Source organism: Heteronotia binoei, chromosome 5, assembly GCF_032191835.1.
Source record: "Heteronotia binoei isolate CCM8104 ecotype False Entrance Well chromosome 5, APGP_CSIRO_Hbin_v1, whole genome shotgun sequence".
NCBI classification, from domain to species: domain Eukaryota; kingdom Metazoa; phylum Chordata; class Lepidosauria; order Squamata; family Gekkonidae; genus Heteronotia; species Heteronotia binoei.
This window is the reverse complement of record NC_083227.1, coordinates 14,642,321-14,665,369: the sequence shown is the minus strand read 5'-3', so window position 1 is coordinate 14,665,369 and position 23,049 is coordinate 14,642,321. Positions and strand designations below refer to the sequence as shown.

The window sequence follows — 23,049 nt, the reverse complement described above, 5'->3', positions numbered from 1 at the left end:
TTCACATGATGCATTAAATTATTCAAAAATTACACAGTCGGATCCTAATTCCAGTAATCTAAACACAGCAGCATAGACCATTTATCCAAATAATTTTGTGCATCATTTAGTATAGTGCAACTCTATTGCATGTATAGAAAAGCTCTCTTGAATCATTGGTTTGCATAGTTTGCAGAAAGCCAGAAGAGCAGGAACCTTTCTGACTTTTCCAGGCAAGCCATTCCTTAACATGGGGGGCCACAACAGAGAAGGCATATGTACAGTTGGTTGTGGATTTTGCCCATTGGCAGATTAGATCCTGCAAATAGATGAGCGTAGCTGTTGTGGATCCTCGCGATCTCACAAATAGAGGGTCCAAGACCATGAAGGGCTTTATATGTAACAGCCAGTACATTAATGCTTTGTTTATAATAGCCAGTACTTTAAAATTGCAGATGTCAAAAAAGTCAGCTTAGCAGATAGACTGAAGAACCAAGTTTCACAGAAGAGGGCAACCACTAAAAAGGCCCTCTTTGAGTAACTCTGTGCCTTTTTGAATTTCCAACACCTGACCATTTGAAGAAGTTTCTCATTAGAACCAGGTATTTCTAGAAAAGATCACCCTCATATGGATTCTCTGAGGAACATGAAAGTCGGATCTGCGCCTCAGGCTCTTGCCATGCACTTAGTACTAAAGACGTTCCTCCCCTGGGTGGCCTCCTCAATGCTAAAGACATGTCAGCTGATCCTTCGACATGCAATGCCCATCATTGCTTTCTTCCCTGTGGGATCTGATCTCAAATATGGCTAAAGCTCTTTCCACATTCCCAGAATTTATAACATTTCTTCCCAAGTAGCATAAGGTTTCTGTGGAGATTCCAGCTTTTTACAACACTTTACATCATTTTAATGCATTGTATAGTCTGCCATCTTTCAGGTGTGAAATAGGAGATAAGCTCTTTTCACAGGCTAAGCAATTACATAGTTTCTCCTTGTGTGAGTTCTTAGGTGCTTCTGAAGATGGCCACTCTGATTGAATCGCCTCCCACACTCTGAGCATTCAAAAGGTTTTTCCCCTGTGTGAGTTCTTATATGCAGCTGAAGATTGGAACGCTGACTAAATCTCTTCCCACACTCTAAGCACTCAAAAGGCTTCTCCCCTGTGTGGGTTCTTTGATGTAGCTTAAGACTGCTACTGTCACTAAATCTCTTCCCACACTCTGAGCATTCAAAAGGTTTCTCCCCTGTGTGGGTTCTTAGATGCTGTTTAAGCTTGTTACTACGACTGAATCTCTTTCCACACTCTAAACACTCAAAAGGTTTCTCCCCTGTGTGGGCCTTAAGATACTGTTGAAGATTGCCACGCTGGCTGAATCTCATTCCATGCTCAGAACCCTCAAGAGGTTTCTCCCCTGTGTGGGTTCTTGTATGCAGTTGAAGATTGAAACTCTGACTGAATCTTTTCCCACACTCTGAGCACTCAAAAGGCTTCTCCCCTGTGTGGGTTCTTAGATGCCGCTGAAGATTGCCACTCTGACTGAAACACTTTCCACACTCTGAGCATTCAAATGGTTTCTCCCCTGTGTGGGTTCTTTGATGCAGTTGAAGATAGCCACTGCTACGGAATTTCTTTTCACACACTGAGCATTCAAAAGGTTTCTCCCCTGTGTGGGTTCTCTGATGGTTTTGAAGTTGGTCTTTCCTGGTGAAGCTCTTTCCACACACTGAATGTTCAAATGGTTTCTCCTCCTTGTGAGTTCTTAGATGCTGCTGAAAATGGTCACTCTGACTGAACCACTTTCTACACTCAGGGCACTCAAAAAGTTTTTCCCCCGTGTGGGTTATTATATGCACCTGAAGAATGGAACTCTGACTGAATCTCTTTCCACAATCTGAGCACTCAAAAGGCTTCTCCCCTGTGTGAGTTCTTAGATGCTGTTGAAGGCTGCTACTGTCAGTGAATCTCTTTCCACACTCTGAACATTCAAAAGGTTTCTCCCTTGTATGGATTCTTAGATGCTGCTTAAGATTGCTGCTCCGATTGAATCTGTTTCCACATACCGAGCATTCAAAAGGTTTCTCTCCTGTGTGGGTTCTTAGATGCTGCTGAAGATTGCCACTTTCAGTGAATCCTTTCCCACACTCTGAGCATTCAAATGGTTTATCCTTTATATGTGTTGTTTGATGCTGTTTAAGAGTGTCAGTCTGACTGAATCTCTTCCCACACTCTGAACACTGAAAAGGTTTCTCCCCAATGTGGGCTGTTAGATGCTGTTGAAGACTGCCAGGCAGACTGAATCTCTTCCCACACTCTGTGCACTCTAAAGGTTTCTTTCCTGTGTGGGTTCTCTGATGGTGTTGAAGTTGGTCTTTCCAGGTGAAGCTCTTTCCACACTCTGAAAAATCAAATGGTTTCTCCCCTGTGTGGGTTCTTAGATGACACTGAAGATTGCTACTCTGACTGAAACACTTTCCACACTCTGTGCATTCAAAAGGTTTCTCCCCTGTGTGGATTCTTAGATGCAGCTTAAGATTGACGCACCGATTGAATCTCTTTCCACATACTAAGCATTCAAAAGGTTTCTCACCTGTGTGGGTTTTCTGATGGTGTTGAAGTTGGTATCTCCAGGTGAAGCTCTTTCCACACTCTGAGCATTCAAATGGCTTTTCCCCGGTGTGAGTTCGTAGATGTTGCTGAAAATGGCCACTCTGACTGAACCACTTTCCACACTCTGTGCATTCAAAAGGTTTCTCCCCTGTGTGGGTTCTTTGATGCTGTTTAAGTTTGCCACTCCCACTGAAGCTCTTTCCGCATTCTGAACATTTGAATGGTTTGTCCCCTGTGTGTCCCCTTTGACGCTGATGAAGAGTGCCAACCTGACTCAATCCCTTTCCACTCTCTGAGTATTCAGAAGATTTCTCCCCTCTGTGGATTCTTTGGTGCACAAGGAGCTCTGACCTGTATTTGAAGTACTTTCCACAATGAAAGCACTTGCGTGCCTTTATTACTCTGTGCTTCCGAAAATGTACATTACCTTTTCTTTCATCAGAGAATGTCATTCTACCCTCTGAGGAGACAGATGGTTTCTCTCCTGAATGAACAGAGTCCGATTTCTCTGTGCAGCTCTTGCCACAGAGTGAAGTGCTATAAGATTTCTCTCCTGTATGTGTTCTTTGATGTCTAATTAGTTCTGCTCCGCAAAGGAAGCTCTTTCTACACTCCAGGCATTGATGGGTTCTCTTTCCACTGTGCATTCCTACATGGACATTATATTGGGTTTGATCTGAGAAGTTCATTCCGCACGCCAAGCACTTGTATGTTTCCTCCACCTTGTGAATTATTTCTTGTACATCTCCTCCTTTGCAAGGAATGGGTTTATCCCTCCTCTCGAACCCGTGGCTTCCTTTTTGCCTCTTACATCTGCCTTGATTTCTGAAGTTTCCTCTCACATCTTCATTCTTGACTACATCTGGCAATAGATGATGCAGTTCCTCATGTTCCTAATTCCTCTGATCATTTCCTGCTGGAATAAAGAGAGCAATTTGGTTAGAACCCACACAAGAAGGTTTGATCTGCCATTCGGTTTACATCCACACTCTAAATATTTCAGTGGCATCTTCCTGTTGTACACTGAAATGTCCAATAACATACACTCTGAAAGCACATTAAGCCTCCTACATCACAGAAGTTGGTTTTGACTCTTTTTATATAGCTCCCCAGTTCTGTGACTTCTTTGATGTGAAGTGCGGGCTATTTTTCTACTGAAGTTCTTTTCATACTGCAAGCAGTTATAAAAGTTCGCTCCTGAGAGAATCTGCATCTGCAAAATCACATTCATTGCCTGATAAAAGGTCATTGCAAAACCCACCCTTTCATTTCCCTTTTTCCTGGAGTGGATTCTCTCATTCGCATGGAGACTTTTGTTCCTTCTTTTTTTTGATTGACTTTTCTTCATGGACTAGGATTTCATGGAAGCCTTGTTCATTTCAGGCCCTTCTGTAGAGCCAGAGGTGGAATTGTAGCAGGAGCTCCTTTGCATATAAGGCCACACCTCCCTGATACAGCCAATCCTCCAAGAGCTTACAAGGTTCTTTCTTGTAATCTCTTGGAGGATTGGCTACATCAGTAGGTGTGGCCTAATATGCAAAGGAGCTCCTGCTACAATTCTACCCCTGTGTAGAGCTATTTTTATATTCTGCTTCTCCTTTATAAGAACATAAGAGAAGCCATGCTGGATCAGACCAATGGTGGCCAAAAAAAACCCAGGTGCCAACAGGAGGTCCACCAGTGAGGCCAGGATGCTTGAAGCCCTCCCATTGTGCCCCCCCTTCCACACCAAGAATACAGAGCATCACTGCCCCAGACAGAGAGTTCCAACAATAAGCTGTGGTTAATAGCCACTGATGGACTTCTCTCTGCTCCATTGCTTATCCAATCTCCTCTTGAAGCTGGCTATGCTTGTAGCTGCTGCCACCTCCTTTGGCGGTGAATTCCATGTGTTAATCACCCTTTGGGTGAAGGACTTCCTTTTATCTGTTCTAACCTGACTGCTCACCAATTTCATTGAATGTCCACGAGTTCTCCTACTGTGAGAAACGGAGAAAAGTACTTCTTTCTCTACCTTCTCTATCCCACACATGATCTTGTAAACCTCTATCATGTCACCCCTCAGGCGACGTTTCTCCAAGCTAAAGAGCCCCAAGCATTTTAACCTTTCTTCATAGGGAGAGTGTTTAATCATTCTAGTTGCCCTTTTCTGCACTTTTTCCCTCCCCTCCTCAGACTCCCCATATGTATTTTAAGGAAAACAGTAGCGAAGAATTTTTCCCTCATTGTTCCCAATTGACTTGCCATGCAGCTATTTTGATTCTCTGGCCCTTGACAATTAAATACAAGAAGTCATCAAGATACCCAGGGCTCACTTTGTAGCTGGAGCTCCTTTGCATATTAGGCCACACACCTCTGATGTAGCCAGTCCCCCTGGAGCTTACAGCAGGCCCTGTACTAAGAGCCCCATAAGCTCTTGGAGGATTGGCTCCATCAGGGGTGTGTGGCCAAATATGCAAAGAAGCTCCTGCTACAAAGTGAGCCCTGAAGATGCCCAATTCTGCAACTGCACTGAGAGTTTCCATCCAGTTCTGAGCAGAGCCAGGAAGAACTGGTTTTCAGACTTCTCAAAATACATGTTTGCTGGAGGGGGAGGGGGGTGAGGAGAGAGGCAAGATTTTAAAAAGTGAACCCCTCAGCTCAAAGCCCCCCTTCCTGTAGTTTTTTGGAAGTCTTCCCAGTTTGCAAGGGAGGGGGCTGCTGCTAGATCTGAAGGCAGTGAAAAGGGTTTTTTTTTTAAGTCTTCCCAGTTTGCAAGGGAGGGGGGGTGCTGCTAGATCTGAGGCAGTGAAAAGGGTTTATGGAACTTTGGCCTTTTCCACATTGGCTGTTCTTAAGCAACATCCACTTTTCCTGGAATAGCCAGTTGTGAGGGAATGGTCGGAGCCTGCTTGGGAGGGCGACCACTTTAAATTTTCCCCCAGTCACCTTCCCTCAGTCCCTCAGGCACACATTCAGAAATCCTGTCAGACTCCCAAAATAATAGGCACCAGCCGGTTTTAAAAGTCAAAAACCACAAAACAGATTTAGTGGATTACAAAAGGTGAGGGGAGAGGGGTCAAAATAATATTGATTAGAAATGTTCACTATAAACAGGCAAATCTGTTGGCAGCAGATGGATAGCAAATAATGAAATATTAAACACAGAGATTTTTATCAGGATGAGGTAAAATCTATATCTGGCAGAAGATCTTTTAAACAGCTAAACAGGCAGGCTTCAGAATTCCACTGAATTCTATGGCAGGTGCTAGGCTGTACCTTCTAGGCGCTAAGAATGCTCTTCAGTTCAGGTCAAATAGCCCTGTTCTCTGGCTACTCCAAATCATGAAAATAACAAGCTGACTCACTCTTCAAACACACATAGAACTCCTGATGCGTGCCAGTTAATTCTCCCTCACAGATACGCCACACTAGCTAACTTCCAGGACTCACACCCAGGGCCAGCCTGTGGGTCCCTGGCGCCCTAGGCAGGCGCCCTTTTGTTGCCGCCGTCCCCATGGCACAGCACCCTCCCTCCCTCCCCCCTTCCTTTCCCATTTGCCCCCCGGCGCCCCAGGCAAGCATTTAGTTTCTTCCTCCCCCCCCTCCACGCTGCTGCCGCTGCCACGGGCACTATCACCCTCTGGCCCACTGCCGCCACCCCCTGCACCCTCCGGCCGGTCGCCGAGCTCTACTTGCTCTCCCTCCCGCGCCGTTCGCCAAAACTAAGGTCTGTTGGCTACTCACAGCCCGCGCCTGCGCGTTTTGACTCAACAAAATGTGCAGGCGTGGGCTGCGAGTTGCTGACAGGCCTTAGTTTGGTGAGCGGCGTGGGAGGGAGATCAAGTAGAGCTCAGTGACCGGCCGGAGGGCGCGGGGGGGTGGCAGCAGCGGGCCGGAGGGGTGGTGACGGGCTAGAGGGGGATAGTGACTGCGGCAGTGGCCACCGCGGCGGCAGCAGCATGGTGGGGGGGAAGGAAGGCAAACTAAGTGCTTGCCTGGGGGGCCCAATTTGCCGCTCCCTGCCTTTCGGCGCCCTAGGCAACCGCCTAGTTTGCCTACCAGCAGGGCCGGCCCTGCTCACACCTCACGTGTCTCCGCCCTAGCTAGTTTCCTAGTCTGAGTCTTGGGGTAACCCTGCTGATTACCAGAATCCAGTCCTCCCTTTTGTATGTTTGTGTGGACTCAGATTATACACAGGGGATTGCCTGGCAAAATCTCCCTCAGCGAGTTTCCTTCACAGAAGGTGCTTGGTGTTTGTCCCCTTCTGCCTTCAAACTCTCTCTTTCAGACAGAGACTACACACAGCTCTTTCTTCCACAAAGAGCTCAGCCTCAACTGTCCAGTTGCTTTCACAACAGACTGGCCTAAGCCCACAGTCTTCACGTCAGACTCCTTCTCTGAAGACTTCTCTCACTTGAAGACTCCCCAGCTAAGACTCCACTCCTGAGGTGTTCTACTGCTAAGCAAGCCTCATTTTGTTACTTTTTCATTGCAAGGGCAACGTTCCAGCCAATCACTGCAAGCCTGTTCCCCAGCATCTCAGGCTAAGTTCCTGAGTCCGTCACACCAGTATTTAAGGGTCTTTCAGCCCCTCAAGAGCCACAGCCGAGCTCAGCCCCAGAAGGAACTTCTGAGACTCCCAGATTTCTGGCCCCAGAAGGCCTCCTTCTCTCCTTTCCCAGTGGGCAATAGAATTCAAACAAACCAAGAATTGCGAAGAAGTGAGGAAGAAATCCTCCTTGCTCATTCCTTTGACGTAATCATAAAGGATACTCACTCACAGCCAGCTCATCTGGGAATGAAATACTCTCTGGAGATCCTCTTGAGAAAATCTCCAACCTTTCTTTGGAGGTGGGCCCTTTCTCTGTCCCCATCACAGTCTCTCTTACATTCCGTGGCGGAGCCAAATCTATAAAAAAGAAAAGAAGAGATTGGATTTATGCTCCACCCTTCGCTAGCCAAAGGAGTCTCAGAGCAGCTTACAATCTCCTTTCCCTTCCCCTCCCCACAACAGACACCCTGTGAGCAGTGTTCCCCCTACGCTGAGTTAACATGAGCTAGCAGACAGATTTTTTAGCCTCCAGCTCACACAATTTTGTCTTAGCTCAGGAAGGATGACACCAGAACTCAATAATTAATGCAGTAGCTCACAACTTTAATGCCAGTAGCTCACAAAGTAGAATTTTCGCTCACAAGATGCTGCAGCTGAGAGGGAAGGTTGCCTGTGAGGTAGGTGGGGCTGAGAGAGCTCCGACAGAAACTGCTCTTGAGCAGAACAGCCTTGCGAGAACTTGTGGCTGACCCAAGGTCACATCAGCAGGTGCATGCGGAGGCATGGGGAATCAAACCTGGTTCTCCCAGATAAGAGTTCGCGCACTTAACTACTACACCAAACAGTCTTCGCTTGAACCAAAAGACAGCCAAGGCTTCTGGTGATCAATATCAAAAAGGTAGCAGAGCAGCTTTTAAACTCATCCCGGGAGGGGGGGGGCAGCCGGCAAAAGATGGGGAACCTCCAAGTTAGGAGAGTCAATCCAAAGGCACAACTGCAGAAACCCGCAGGGTAATCTTGAGAAGAGCGTAACAGAACTTGGGAGGCGGGTAGGATGGAAACTGAAGGCCACCGGATATGACTAAGGGGCCAAGGGAGGCCCGGGTTGCTGAAGAGGGAGACACAGTACAGGTTTCTGTATGCCAGCACTAGAAGTCTCCAAGGCAATATGCAGGAGCTGGAGTGCTTGGCGCTCACTGACACTTTAGATGTGGGAGGTATCTCAGAAAACATGGTGGAACGGAGAAAAGCTATGACATACAGGAATTCCTAGTTACAATCTCCACAGGCAAGAAGAAAGGGAAATGGTTTATGGAGGTGTTGCATTGTACGTTAAGAAGATGATGATACTGGATTTATATCCCGCCCTCCACTCTGAATCTCAGAGCGGCTCACCGTCTCCTTTCCCTTCCTCCCCCACAACAGATACCCTGTGGGGTGGGTGGGGCCGAGAGAGCTCTCCTAGCAGCTGCCTTTTCAAGGACAGCTCTGCAAGAGCTACGACTGACCCAAGGCCATTCCAGCAGGTGCAAGTGGAGGAGTGGGGGGATCAAACCCGGTTCTCCCAGATAAGAGACGGCACACGTAACCACTACACCAAACCGGCTCTCATCTGACGTTCGTGCCTTGCCATCCTCCACTCATCTATCTACGTAATCCCCTTTTAAAGCTGTATATTCCTGTGGCCACTGCCATTATTTCCAGCAGCAAACCCCACACTTTAATCACACTCTGTGCAAAGAACTATTTCCTTTTGTCTGTGCCTAATTTACCGCCCGTCAGCTTCACTGGATTCTCTTGAGCTCAGTATTGTGGGAGACAGAGAAAAAAATTCTCCTTTTGAACGCTCTCCTCCATATGCATCACTCTGCCATCTCTAACATTTCTCCCTTAATGAACTCTTTTCTCAACTGAAAACCTCTAGCCTTTTTTCATCATCATCTCGGTTGCTCTTTACTATACTTTTTCCAGGCCTGCAATGTCCTTTTGGCAGTACGGTGACCAGAAATGTACACCCCATTCCAAATGGAAGCCACGCAGGGGCACTATAATTTCAGACCCTTTATATTCATTCCCTTTCCTAATCATCCCCAAAGACAGAGTTTACTTTTTTCACCTCTGCAACGCACTGGGTTGACACTTCCCTTGAGGTCTCCGCGACAACCCTAAAATCTTTTCTGCTCTCGTTCTCACCACCGAAGCTGGGATTTACTGATTTATTTGCCTCGCTGTGCCTCACCTTCCACTTGCCAACGCTGGACTTCATTTCCCACATTGTCGTCCACTCACTCAATTTGTGGAGATGGACTCGGAGGCTTTCACAGTCCGGCCTGGTTTTCACCATCCTGAATAATTTTGTGTCATTTTTTGCTGTACTCTGCTCTGAGCCCCCAATGGGGGAATGGGCAGAATATAAATAAACTAATAACAATAATAATAAATCTGCAGACTTTGCCACTACACTCCTCATCCCTAGCTTGAGATGGTTGATGAACAAATTAAATACTACCTGCCTCAATCCTGATGCTTGAAGAAGCTCCACTAGTTACTTCCCATTATTGTGAGAACTCTCAATGTCTTCCTACTCTCTGTTTCCTGTCATTTTATCCATAAGCTGGGGTGGAATTCCAGCAGGAGCTCCTTTGTATATTAGGCCACACACCCCTGATGTAGCCAATCCTCCAAGAGCTTACAAGGCTCTTTTTCTGTAAGATTGGCTACATCAGAGGTGTGTGGCCTAATATGCAAAGGAGCTCCTGCTAGAATTCCACCCCTGTTCATAAGTGATCTTTGCCACCCCCCTGCACACTACAGGAAACTCACAAACACCTCCCCCTAAATTCACAGGATCTTCATTGCTGTCAGATGGCCATGTAGCCTCTGTTGAAAAATCTCCAAGGAAGGAGAACCCAATTTCATAGAATCCTAGAGTTGGAAGGGACCTCCAGGGTCATTTAGTCCAACCCCTGCACAATGCAGGAAACACACAAACACCACCCCCTAAATTCACAGGATCCTCATTGCTGTCAGATGGCCATCTAGCCTCTGTTTAAAAGCCAAGGAAGGAGAGCACACTACCCCCTGGGGAAGAGCCGGTGTGCATGAATCACACTTCCTTCTGGCCTGGGGGAGGGCTCCCTACGACCACCACCACGGCTGAGAATTGTTACCTTTATTCATTTACAAAATGGAGATTCCGCCTCTCTGCACCGAGGTGGTGAAAAAGATTAAAACATGCATAAGAAAATTAAAGTTTAAAACTCACCCCTCCTCCGCCCCGCCGGGCACACTAGATCCACGTTCCTCTCGTGCAAGAATGAAACATTTATCCTCCCCTCCCCATGACTTACTTGTGAGTAAGCCGTCCCCAGATCCGGCTGCAAAGCTTCCCTTTGCTGTTGCTGATCTGAAGACCTCCCCGTTTCTGCAGCTTCTCCGCCTCTCCACCTCCTTGCACAGCCTCTCTAACCAACAGCTCTATTGCTTTAACCCTTTCAGTTCTCTAGACCAAGGGGAAATGTTGGCTGTCCCTTCCAGACCCTAGGGTTGCCAAGTCCGACTCAAGAAAGGTCTGGGGGACTTTGGGGGTGGAGCCAGGAGCAAGGTTGTGACAAGCATAATTTGAACTCCAAAAGGAGTTCTGGGCATCACATTTAAAGGGACCGCACACTTTTTAAATGCTTTCCTTCCAGAGGAAATAATGGGGAATAGGGGTACCTTCTTGGGGGCTCATAGAATTGGACCCCCTGGTCCAATCATTTTGAAACTTGGCAGGTGTTTTGAGGAGAGGCACCAGATACTATAATGAAAGTTTGGTGCCTCTGTCTCAAAAAACAGCCCTTCTGGAGCCCCAGATACCCACAGATCAATTCTCCATTGCATCCTATGGGAATCCATCTCCATAGAGTATAATGGAGTGCCCAGCAGCAATTTCCCTGCCCTTACCTGCTTTCTGATGACCTGAAGAGGGGGCTTCCAAACTGGGGGATCCCCTGTCCCCAGCTGGGGATTGGGAACCCTACCAGACCCGAATGATCCAGATGGACTTCAGCCAGGCTGCGCTTAGTAAGCCGGCAGGGGATTCCACTCCCGGATGTGTCTCCCTGCTGTGCGCATGTGGACTAATGTATATATGTATTGGCAGTGCTCGAGAGTCCCTTGGACTGCAAGAAGATCAAATCAGTCAGTCCTAAGGGAAATCAACCCAGACTGTTCCCTGGAAGGTCAGATGCTGAAGCTGAAGCTCAAATGCTTTGGCCACTCAATGAGAAGGGAGCACTCCCTGGAGAAGACCGATTCTAGGAAAGACAGAAGGCAAAAGAAGAAGGGGACGGCAAAAGATGAGATGGCTGGACAGTGTTACTGGTGTAACAAACACAAATTTGAGCAGACTTCGGAGGATGGTGGAAGGCAGAAGGGCCTGGCGTGACTTGGTCCATGGGGTGGCAAAGAGTTGGACTTGACTGTGCGACTGAACAACAACAAAAGCGTTCCTGCCTGGCTCATTGGAGCCTTGAGGACTGAGTTTGGAGATTTAGGAACAATGGGGCCGTAGAATCCAAATCCCTGCTGCCCTGCTCCAGTCAGAGGTCCCCTGATGAAACAAAGGTATCTGTGATGCCATAGTTTCGTCAATTTCAGTACAATCGTACTTTATTAATGAGGCAGAAACAAGACACCTGTAGAAGATATTGGATTTATATCCCGCCCTCCACTCCGAAGACAGAGCGGCTCACAATCTCCTTTCCCTTCCTCCCCCACAACAGACACCCTGTGAGGTGGGTGGGGCTGAGAGAGCTCTGACAGAAGCTGCCCTTTCAAGGACAACTCCTATGAGAACGATGGCTGACCCAAGGCCATTCCAGTAGGTGCAAGTGGAGGAGTGGGGAATCAAACCCGGTTCTCCCAGATAAGAGTCCGCACACTTAACCACTAAACCAAACTGGCTCTCCAAACTGTAAGTGAACGTCTAGGGAAAAGTCTTAAAATCAAAAATTCTTTTCTGAAAAACAAGAACTATCTGCATTTGCAACACGATTGACGCTGGCATTTTATTTGTCCTGCAGAGCCAGGTGAATAGTCTTCAAGCGTCTTAAGTCGGCAATGGACATGATTAACTGCAAGCGCTTTTGAAAATTTATTCTCTGCACTTTGTACCTTGTATTCACGAATTCTCGATAATATGCAATAATATGTGATGCTGTAGCGTCTAAAAATCAATCAGTTATATTTTTGAAGTAATTTTCGTGATTTATTCGTCATTCTCCACACTTTTTTGAGTTGTAGAAGTCGCTTTGTCCTGTGGAACTCTAGGATTTTCCTACCCACCTGGGGATTGCCAAGGCTGGCACGTGGGAGTAGGCCAAGTAGGCGGCCACCGAGTGGTGCCAACTGGCTTAGGGGTGCCATGAGGCGCCCCCTCTCCTCACCCACCGCGGCCGCTAACTGCCCAACCTCACGTCCTGAGTCTTGAAAAGCCTCTGCGAAGTCGAACGTACCCGCTGAATAGGTGAATAGTCTTCAAGCGTCTTAAGTCGGCAATGGACATGATTAACTGCAAGCGCTTTTGAAAATTTATTCTCTGCACTTTGTACCTTGTATTCACGAATTCTCGATAATATGCAATAATATGTGATGCTGTAGCGTCTAAAAATCAATCAGTTATATTTTTGAAGTAATTTTCGTGATTTATTCGTCATTCTCCACACTTTTTTGAGTTGTAGAAGTCGCTTTGTCCTGTGGAACTCTAGGATTTTCCTACCCACCTGGGGATTGCCAAGGCTGGCACGTGGGAGTAGGCCAAGTAGGCGGCCACCGAGTGGTGCCAACTGGCTTAGGGGTGCCATGAGGCGCCCCCTCTCCTCACCCACCGCGGCCGCTAACTGCCCAACCTCACGTCCTGAGTCTTGAAAAGCCTCTGCGAAGTCGAACGTACCCGCTGCCATCTGGACCTCGCCAAGGCTCGGGAAGTCTCAATGAAGTCGGGGGGGGGGGCGCAAGGACGGGCCAAGCTGCGCATTCTTGAAAGAACGCGTGGCTCAGGCTGCCCCGTGCCCAGCCCTCTCCCGTTTCAGAGGGAGCCAGGAAGAGGTCTTTCTAGCTCCCTTTGAGTGGGAGAGGGCCGAGTACAGGGGTGGTCCAAGCGCTCTCACTTTGCGCCTGGATGATGTCACTTCTCTCTTGGGGGGGGCGGGGTGCCGGTTTCGGCCTAGGGCACTAGAAACCCAAGCGCCAGGCCTGGGGATTGGCAACCGTAACGTAGGCAGACCCTAGTTTCAGTAAGCCAAGCACAGTAGAATGGACCACAGAGTTCTTAACTGTCCAAGTAATTCTGTGTGTCATTTAGCACACTGCAGCTTTATCACACGCACAGAAAAGCTCTTTTGAATCGTTATTTTGTATAGTTCGCAGAAAGCCAGGAGAGTGGGGAACTTCCTGAGGATTCCTTAAGGTGGGGGGCCACAACAGAGAAGGCAAAGGAGCGGGCAGCTTGTTGATTTTGCCCGTTTTACCATGGGGTAATAGCTGCACCTAAATTTGTCTTCTTTTCTTTTCTTTTGTTGAGCCACCTTGAGTCCTTCTGATGGAAGGAAGGTGAGAACTCATAAAAATGAATGGAAATGCCTTCCACGAATCTGCCTATTCCCCGTTCAAATGAGTGGCCATCACTACATCCTGTGGCTCTCAGAAGTCCACTCTGTGTAGTCAGCAGAAGGACTTCCTATTCTCCTGTCCCAGACCTTCTACCCAACAACTTGACTAGGTGCCCCAATTCCATCTGGGCAGGAGACACCCTTACCATTTGGCAGGGCATCCTGGACCCTCTGAATTTCCTCTGACGGAGCTCCTTCTGCCTCAGAGAACCTCGCTTCCCTCTTCACAGGTTTTCCCCACACATGAAACAAAAGCAACGGGCTCAGGTAAGAGAAGGAATGGAAGAGGCTGAGGAGAAGAATCCTGCCACACTCCCAGACTCCTTTACTAGCTGAGCTGCTTCCAACACAGGGGCAAGAATCAGGGTTGAGTTTCCCTGATTTTCTAGAGGTAAAAATATCTGGCAGTGAAGCCTTGGAACAAGGGTGTCAAACTCATTTGCTCTGAGGGCCAGATCTGACATAAATGAGACCTTGCTGAGGCAGGCTGGGCTGGGTTGGTCCATGTGTGTGCCTATTTAAGATTAAGTAGCAGCGATATAAACTTTTTAAAGGACACAGACAAAAATAATTAAAGATTTTTTTAAAACCTTGAAATAAAACATGCTTAAAATATTAGCACTCAATGAGCTTAAAGGTGCTTTCTTTGTATTTCTCTCATAGGATCCAGGGAACTGGGCAAAGGAAGCCCATAGCTCAGGGGCGGCCAACGGTAGCTCTCCAGATGCTTTTGCCTACAACTCCCATCAGCCCCAGCCAGCATGGCCAATGGCTGGGGCTGATGGGAGATATAGGCAAAAAAAAAAAAACATCCGGAGAGCTACCCCTGCCCTAGCTCTTTTCTTTCTTCCCCAAGAGACTGGGGGGGGGGGGGCTGAGCCAATAGAAAGAAGAGAGGCTTGCCTCAGTAACTCTGCTGTTTGACTGAGAGCCGAGCAAAGCGAGCTCTGCCTTCCCCCCTTTCCTCCCCAAGGGAAGAGCCTCAGCCAATGGAGAACATAGAGGTTTTACTCCACAGCTCCTGTGTGACTGAGCAAGCCTTGCAAAGCAAGCTGTGATGCAGAAGGAAGCACGGGAGAGGGAGGAGGAAGCAGCTGACAGCCAGTTGCTCAGGGGGCCTGACAGCAGCCCTCCAGGGGCCTAATTCGGCCCCCGGGCTGCACGTATGACACATCTACCTTAGGATAAAGTTCGTTGTTTGTAGGGATTCAGTTTTAACAGCAGAGAATTTAACTGCGCCACAGAATGTAATGTATTGAAGCTTTGTTATGTTATGATAAGGAAACGTGCTGTTTGTGTGATTTGCGCAGGCCTTATCTGTGGTTACGTTGACCAGACACATATAATTAATTGGCTAATGTTGGTGGAATGATGTGAGGTCATGGTTTCAATAAAAGCTGGACGGACAAAGGCAGGAGGAGTCTTCTGAGAGGAGTCTTCTAAGACTACAGATGCCCTCTCAACCTTTGTGCGCACCCCCTTTCCTATAGTCAGACGTCTCCCGGAATTTTTATTGTCTCCTAAATCTTTCTTTCCACACCTCAATGTCGGAGCGGGTTCTCTTACATTTTGGTGCCCCGTGTGAGGCTCAGAAGAGATAGCATGACAAGATAACCTGATTTATTGATCATCACTCACACCCTGCGCCCGGCGAGGGCCAACGACGTCGAACTTCACCTGGCCAAGGTCCCAACGGGGTGAGTTGGCTTGTCAAGTTAGACCACACATACACTGTAGTGAAGATGGGGTCTACGTTATGTGCTGCTCAGGCTGATTTATTGCTTGAAAATCACTCCACTCCGCCCGAGGAAGGGTTTCAAAGACATTTTATTCATCCGGACAAGGATCCCGCCAGTGGGAGTGATTTGTCAAGTAAAGAGCACACAGACCCTGAAAAAATGGGTTGTTCCTTATCAGCTGGCCAAGCCAGCCTCAGAAAATATTTACACTGCCTTCTTTCCAAAGAAGGACTTGTTGTTAGAAAATCTGATGTTTCTGATTTGGTGAAAGCTATAACAGATATTTGTCTGTGTGTTCCTGAGAGTAAAACTTTAACAATACAAGACTGGCAAAAAATAGGGAATGCTTTTCAGGATCATCCAAAAATCACAGCCAAAGTTCTGTGCACCTGGGGCAAAGTAAAAGCTTGTTTAGAAGGGCTTAAGCCCACCAACATTCTATTTAATCAGCAGACAGAGGTTGAAGCAATGCTTTCTGGAGCCTTACCTCAGATTCTGCTACAATCGCCTTCAGGGTTTTGTGTTACATCTTCTGGCTGTGATGAAATTCATCTACCCCCTAAATCACCAGATGGCTCAGAATCGAATGAGCAGCTACTCAACAGCATTGCTCTTGTTCCAAAAATGCAGAGGCCAGCACAATTAACTACAGATCTCCAAGCTGCTGTGCTGGAGGAGGGGGGTGAAAATATCAGAGGAGGCCCAGATACAGAACATCAAGGCCAAACTGAAGTTGTTTTCCCAGAAGGTGTGGGAGGACAGCTAGCTGTTTGTGGCAGATTTGATACATTCCAGAACACAAGCCAAGGTGCCATAGAATCCTATGCTGAATCTGTTAATGGACTTATGAGGGCAGTGCAGAGGCAGATTGACAGTGCTGGGGCTGGAAAGCAATTGGCTTTTGAAAATGCTAATGAGGATTGCAAGGCAGCTTTGACACCTATCTACAGCAATCCCACCACTGATATTCAATCTATGCTCAAAGTGTGCCAAAATGTGGGGTTTTGCCTCCTGGCAGCTGCAGTTTTAACTGCTCAAGGATCATTAAATCCAGCAGTGTCATTACATGCCCTGCCTATACACTGGAAATATGGATGACATTCTGCTGGCTGAAAGTGGACATTAAGTCATCATGTGGATTTTTTTTTTAGTAACAAGTGTTTCAAGAATATGGCTTATGATTGCACCAGAAAAGATTCACCGTCAAAGTCCTTATATGTATTTAAGGCACAAGCTTTCCACAACTTTATCAATTCCAGTTTTTCCACAAGTACAGCTTTTAAAAGACATTGACATTGATACAATTACAAAGTACACTGGGAAACATTAATTGGGCTAGGCCTTCCTAGCATTTACAACCATGGAACTGTCACGTTTATTTTTAGCACTTGCTGGACATTCATCTCCTGCAGAAAAGATTGAAGTTTACCTTTGAAGAAATTGCTGTCGTGGAATGGATTCATCTACCACATACTTTTTCAAAGAACTTGTACTCAAAGATTATAGCAATCTCTGACTTGTTTTTTAAATCCAGAAGTAATCCAATCCAGTTAACAGGAAAAGATATTAATCTTGTTTATTTTCCCTTTTCACAGGTTGTTGCAGACTACTTCAAAGTTCCAAATAGCTTTTGAGGGTTTTCTGGGAACAATTCTTTGTAACACCCCCCCCAAGATAAATGTTTGTTGTTGTTTTCTAAATGTCTTACTGACTAACTAACTTGTTTTTTTTCCATACCCTTTGCAAAATGTGTTAACTCTTTTTACAGATGGATCTCCAGAGTGTGGGAAGTGAACTTTACTAATTTGCAGTCATCAGCCCAGTGGTCAAAATTGGCTGCTGTAATTTTAGCATTTCAGTTGTTTAAAAATAATGATTTTACTCTTGTAGTAGATACTTAATATGTGTTCAGATTAATGATGCATTTACTTTTGTTTTATTTGGTTTCATCTATTGACAAAGAGTTGTATGAAATGTTTTGTCAGTTCAGTTTTTATTACAGGAAAGAAGAGCTTTCTGTTTTGTCACGCACATTCGTTTCTGCTCTGGTCTACCAGGGATGTTGGTGAAAGAAAATGCACATGCAGATGCAGCTCTTCAGAATAATGTTTTTTCCCTTGTTTGACAATCCTATTCAGTCACATGCTGCATTCCATCAGTCTGCAAAGACCTTGCACAGAATGTTTTTCACCTCGATGTTACAAGCAAGAGACATTGTATCTGTGTGTTTTTCTTATTGTAAGACTTCTGTTAGCTTTTTTTTGATGCAGTGAATTTTCGAAAAGCTCAGGCCAACCAGGTTTGGCAAATTGGATGTGATTCCTGTGTCAGCATTAGCTCCTTTCAACACATTGCATCTCACCATAAACACATTTTTGGGTTTTATCTGGACTATGCCCATGAAAGAAGAAACATCATGTCATGTTATTCAACATTGTATTTGAGCTTTTGCAGTTATGGAGGCTAGGATGTTTAAAAATGGACAATGTGCCTGGCTATGTTTCTATAGCATTTGCAGATTTTTGTCAAGTGTGGGGAACAAAATTAACTCATGCTATTCCTTTCAATTCAACAGGTCAAGCTATTGTGGAGAGAGCTCATTTGATCTTTATATCGCTATTGTATTGCCAGACGGAGGGAAAAGGCATTCCAACAGCAGCTGTTCCCACAGTCATGGCTAAAGTGCTTTATGCATTAAATTTTTGTTTATTTCCCATAACAGGGTCTCATATTCCTGTTGAGCTTTATTTTATGTCAGAAGAACAACTGCCTAGATCACTTGTCACCTATCAGAAGTTTCCTTATCCTGAATGGAAAGGTCCTGTCCTCCTGATCACCTGAGGAAGAGAATATATTGCAGTAGCATTAAAGAAAGCATTTTTATGGATTCCCCCAACGTGGCAGGGTGTTTTATGGATCCCTGCTCGATGTGTCAAACCATGGCGTAAAGAATTTGGATTGTTTTTGTAATCTTAATGTTAAGAGTAACAGTTGGGGGTGGAAAATGTAAATCTGAAATGAAAGACAAACGTGGAAACAACTGAAAATTATAGTTATGGTTTGAAAGAAAGTATATTTTTGTTTGTAAACATAGTGCTTATAAGGTTTTGTTTTCTTATTAGAGAAGCAAATGTACTCTAATTGCTCTTAGTCCTTATGACATGTGTACTGTTAAGCATTCTGATATTATGGTATCATATAATCCTCACTCACTCACACATATATATGTATAAGCAAGCACTGAATAAGTTACAGATAGTATTATTGGATATTATAGGTTTTTATTCTTACTATGATTTTTGTTAGTAATGATTTGATATTATTAACCATTTCTAAAGATATAGAATTATTTACTAATGCTTAAAAATAGCTATTGCTGCTTTGCTAATTGAAATGAATTTTGTAATGAATACTGTTTTTTAGAATTGTCTTGGTTTAGATTTTCTATTTTTATAGAATGAGGTTTTATATCTTTTTTAAATCAATCTTGTTGTTTTTATATAAGTGAATCAAGGGTTATAGAGGGAGCCATGGGTAAAAATATGATCCTGGTTTCAAAATTGGGAGTAGTTGGGAAATTTTGTAATAGCAGTGATTATGATATTCATATTACTAATAGCTTGTTTTATATTCAATGTATTCCTTCATTAATCAATGTATTTAGATTATGTAGTTAATGTTTTCCTTTAGCCTTAATAGTTGACAAAATAAATAAAAACAGAGGAGATGTAGGGATTCAGTTTTAACAGCAGAGAATTTAACTGCGCCACAGAATGTAATGTATTGAAGCTTTGTTATGTTATGATAAGGAAACGTGCTGTTTGTGTGATTTGCGCAGGCCTTATCTGTGGTTACGTTGACCAGACACATATAATTAATTGGCTAATGTTGGTGGAATGATGTGAGGTCATGGTTTCAATAAAAGCTGGACGGACAAAGGCAGGAGGAGTCTTCTGAGAGGAGTCTTCTAAGACTACAGATGCCCTCTCAACCTTTGTGCGCACCCCCTTTCCTATAGTCAGACATCTCCCGGAATTTTTATTGTCTCCTAAATCTTTCTTTCCACACCTCAATGTCGGAGCGGGTTCTCTTACAGTTGTTGAACTGTGCAAAGAAATCCCCCTCACCTGTTTTGCCTGCCTCTTCTCCTCTGCCTGACTCAGCAGGAAACCTTCGGCCAGGGCCACAGCCTGGGAACTGGTCTCTGGCCCACATCCTCTGACCCAGCACTGCATTTCCTGGGGCAGGATAGCCAGGAACTGCTCCAGGATCACCAGATCCAAAATCTGCTTTTTGGTGCGCCTCTCCGGCTTCAGCCACTGGTTGCAAAGGCCATGGAGCCGGCTGCAAACCTCTTGTGGCCCACTGGCCTCACGATAACGGAACTGCCGGAATCATTGGCTGCATGCCTTGGTGATCATAGTGTCCTCAGGAGGCTCCTCCAGCTCAGCTCTCTCCCAGAATTCAACACCGCATCCTGCTTGGATGGGATTGGAGACCTTTGCTTGACCTCCTGTTGATTCCAGAGGCTTCCGGGTCCTCTTCTTCCATCTGCTTCCCCTTTCTCTGGGGTTGCCTCCGATTTGGGGAAGACAGCTTTCCCATGTTGCTATGGAAAGGGAGAGGGAAAGCGATCAAAAAGGGAGAAAGAAACCAAAGGAGAACGGAGCGACATCACCAACTCTGGCCAAGAGACACCGAAGGGCTGTCCTGCAGGGATCACAAGCGGCATCTCCCCCCGCCCCCCCAAAAAAAACTTTTATTAAATTTGAAGACAATTACCATCATTGGTAGGCATATTATTACCTAAAAGTTGATACATTGTACAATATAGCGGTCAAGTAGTGAAATCTACAGCACAAAATACAGGACCAACAGTTAAAATAAACAAACAAAATCCCTACACAGTTATGAGGATCTTATTATAAAGGATATTTTGTTGTTGTTCAGTCGCATAGTCGAGTCCGACCCTTTGCGACCCCCTGGACAAAGTCACGCCAGGCCCTCCTATCTTCCATCATCCTCTGAAGACTGCTCAAATTCGTGTTTGTTACATCAGTAATACTGTCCAGCCATCTCATCTTTTGCCGTCCCCTTCTTCTTTTGCCTTCTGTCTTTCCCAGCATCAGGATCTTCTCCAGGGCGTGCGCCCTTCTCATTTGGAGGCCAAAGTATTTGAGCTTCAGCTTCAGCATCTGACCTTCCAAGGAACAGTCTGGGTTGATTTCCCTTAGGACTGACTGACTGGATCTTCTTGCTGTCCAAGGGACTCTCAAGAGTCTTCTCCAGCACCACATCTCAGAAGCATCTATTCTTCTGTGCTCAGCCTTCCTTATGGTCCAGCTCTCACCGCCATACATTACTACTGGGAATACCATCACTTTGACTATATGGACTTTTGTTGGCAGGATGATGTCTCTACTTTTTATTATACTGCCCAGGTTCCAACAATAGGCTGTGGCTAATAGCCACTGATGGACCTGCTCAACATGATGAATGGCTTATAAACAAATTTGGAATTACTCTTCGTCATGAAGAAGAAGAAGAAGAAGAAGAAGAAGAAGAAGAAGAAGAAGATATTGGATTTATATCCCGCCCTTCACTCCGAAGAGTCTCAGAGCGGCTCACAATCTCCTTTACCTTCCTCCCCCACAACAGACACCCTGTGAGGTGGGTGGGGCTAAGAGAGCTCTTACAGCAGCTGCCCTTTCAAGGACAACCTCTGCCAGGGCTATGGCTAACCCAAGGCCATTCCAGCAGGTGCAAGTGGAAGAGTGGGGAATCAAACCCGGTTCTCCCAGATAAGAGTCCACACACTTAACCACTACACCAAACTGGCTCTCATTGCTGCATTTCTTACATCTTGAGAGCATTATGCCAACTTTAGAAGCGATGGCTTTATTCCCGATAAAAGGAAAAATGATTGGCAGCTCCATATAGAGAAGTAAAAAGTAAATTGCAAGGATGGGTGAGTCCTATAAGTACACGTTCCCTGTAACAATTAAATGAATAATTTGGGGGTAAAGTTTTGAATTCATCCCAGGGCCTTTTAAATGCACTGCATTAATGTAATAAATTTTATCAAAGCATTGTTATCTGCATTTTTAAGGCGGTTCCTTCAGGGAGAGTGGTTTGGCCAGCAATAAAATGGAAGGCTTTACTCAAGTTTTAAAAAAGAGATACTGGCTTACTCCTTCACTTCGTACAGCTTAACAAGAAGAAATTCATTAATAATACTGAAGAAGCGGAAACACGAAATGCGTCTATTATTATTATTTCCATGCTGTATGTTCAATTAACAATGAGCTCTGTGGGAAATTCTTTTTATTCTCTATTATTTAAAACTATAAGTAAAAGTATGGTAGCCTTTATATCACAGTTCTGTTGTTGTATTTTTTGAACCCATCTGGGGATGGGAAGCCCTACATGCAGAAGAAAATTACAGTTTAAAGCTCCCCACTCCCCTCTCCTGCCCGCCCCCCGCCAGGCATCCTAGATCAGCATTTCTCTCCTGCAAGAATGAAAAGTTTACCCCCCCCCCCCACCCACCATCAATGTTCCCTCTAAGCTGTGGAGTCTTGTGAGCAAAAATTCTACTTTGTGAGCTGCTGACATTAAAAGTTGAGAGCTGCTGCATCAATTCTTGTGCTCTGGGGCCATTTTTTCCTGAGCTAAGACAAAAAGGTGCGAGCGGGAGGCCAAAAATCTGTGAGCTAGCTCATGCTAACCCAGCTTAGAGGGAACACTGCCCCCCCCTCCATGACTTACTTGCGAGTAAGCCTTCCTAGGATCCGGCTGCAAGGATTCCCTTTGGAGTTGCTGATGTGAAGCCTTCCCCTTTCCCCATTCAGCAGCAACTCCCCCCCCCCCCTTTGCTGGGTCTCTCTAGCAAGCAGCCAGGCTCGCTTTAACCCTTTCAGTGCTGCAGCAGACCAATGGGAAAGGCTCCCCCTCCTTTGCAGACCCGGACGGGTGGAATCGGATAATAGACGTGCAGGAGCACCGATTTGCGATGCAATCCTAAAAAAACTATTTCCCTAGGCACGAGTCTCGCGGGATAATCCCGGGCAGGAGTCTGGGTCCACTGCGAATCAGGTTGCTTGCTGGGTTGTGTCGTTTTCTGAGACAGCTTGGAGGGCATGGGAGGGGGGGGGGAGACACCCCGGGAGTAGGATCGCCTGCAGACTGACTCCCGAGCAGCCCCACTGAGCAGCACAGAGCTGAAGTCTCTGCAGACCGTCCGGGGGTCTGGAAAGGACGGGGAAGCTTTTTCCCTGGGTCTGCAGCACCGGAAGGGTTAAACCGAGCATTGCTGTTGAAGCCGAGCAAGGGGGGGGGGGGAGGCGGAGAAGAGGAAATTGGGGGGAGGAGAGTTGCTACTGAATGGCGAAAGGGAAGGGGGAGAGCTTCAGATCTGCGGCAGCAGGGGGAATCCTTGCAGCCGTATCCTAGGAAAGTTTACTCATAAGTAAGTCATTGGGGGGGGGAAATAAGCTTTGCATTCTTGCAAGAGAGGGAAGCCGATCTGGCAAGGGA

The 23,049-nt window shown here is 46.0% G+C and overlaps 1 protein-coding gene across 1 annotated transcript; it reads right to left on the bottom strand.

Moving 5' to 3' along the window:
* Nucleotides 1–22,371, bottom strand: LOC132571069 (oocyte zinc finger protein XlCOF6-like). The gene is made up of 3 exons (XM_060237729.1): nucleotides 22,282–22,371; nucleotides 7,347–7,478; nucleotides 1–3,503 (listed from the first exon to the last, which is right to left on the bottom strand). The coding sequence occupies exon 3, from the start codon at nucleotides 3,274–3,276 to the stop codon at nucleotides 949–951; it is 2,328 nt and encodes a 775-aa protein (XP_060093712.1). The 5' UTR covers nucleotides 3,277–3,503; nucleotides 7,347–7,478; nucleotides 22,282–22,371; the 3' UTR covers nucleotides 1–948.
* Between the last annotated feature and the right edge of the window lie 678 nt (nucleotides 22,372–23,049).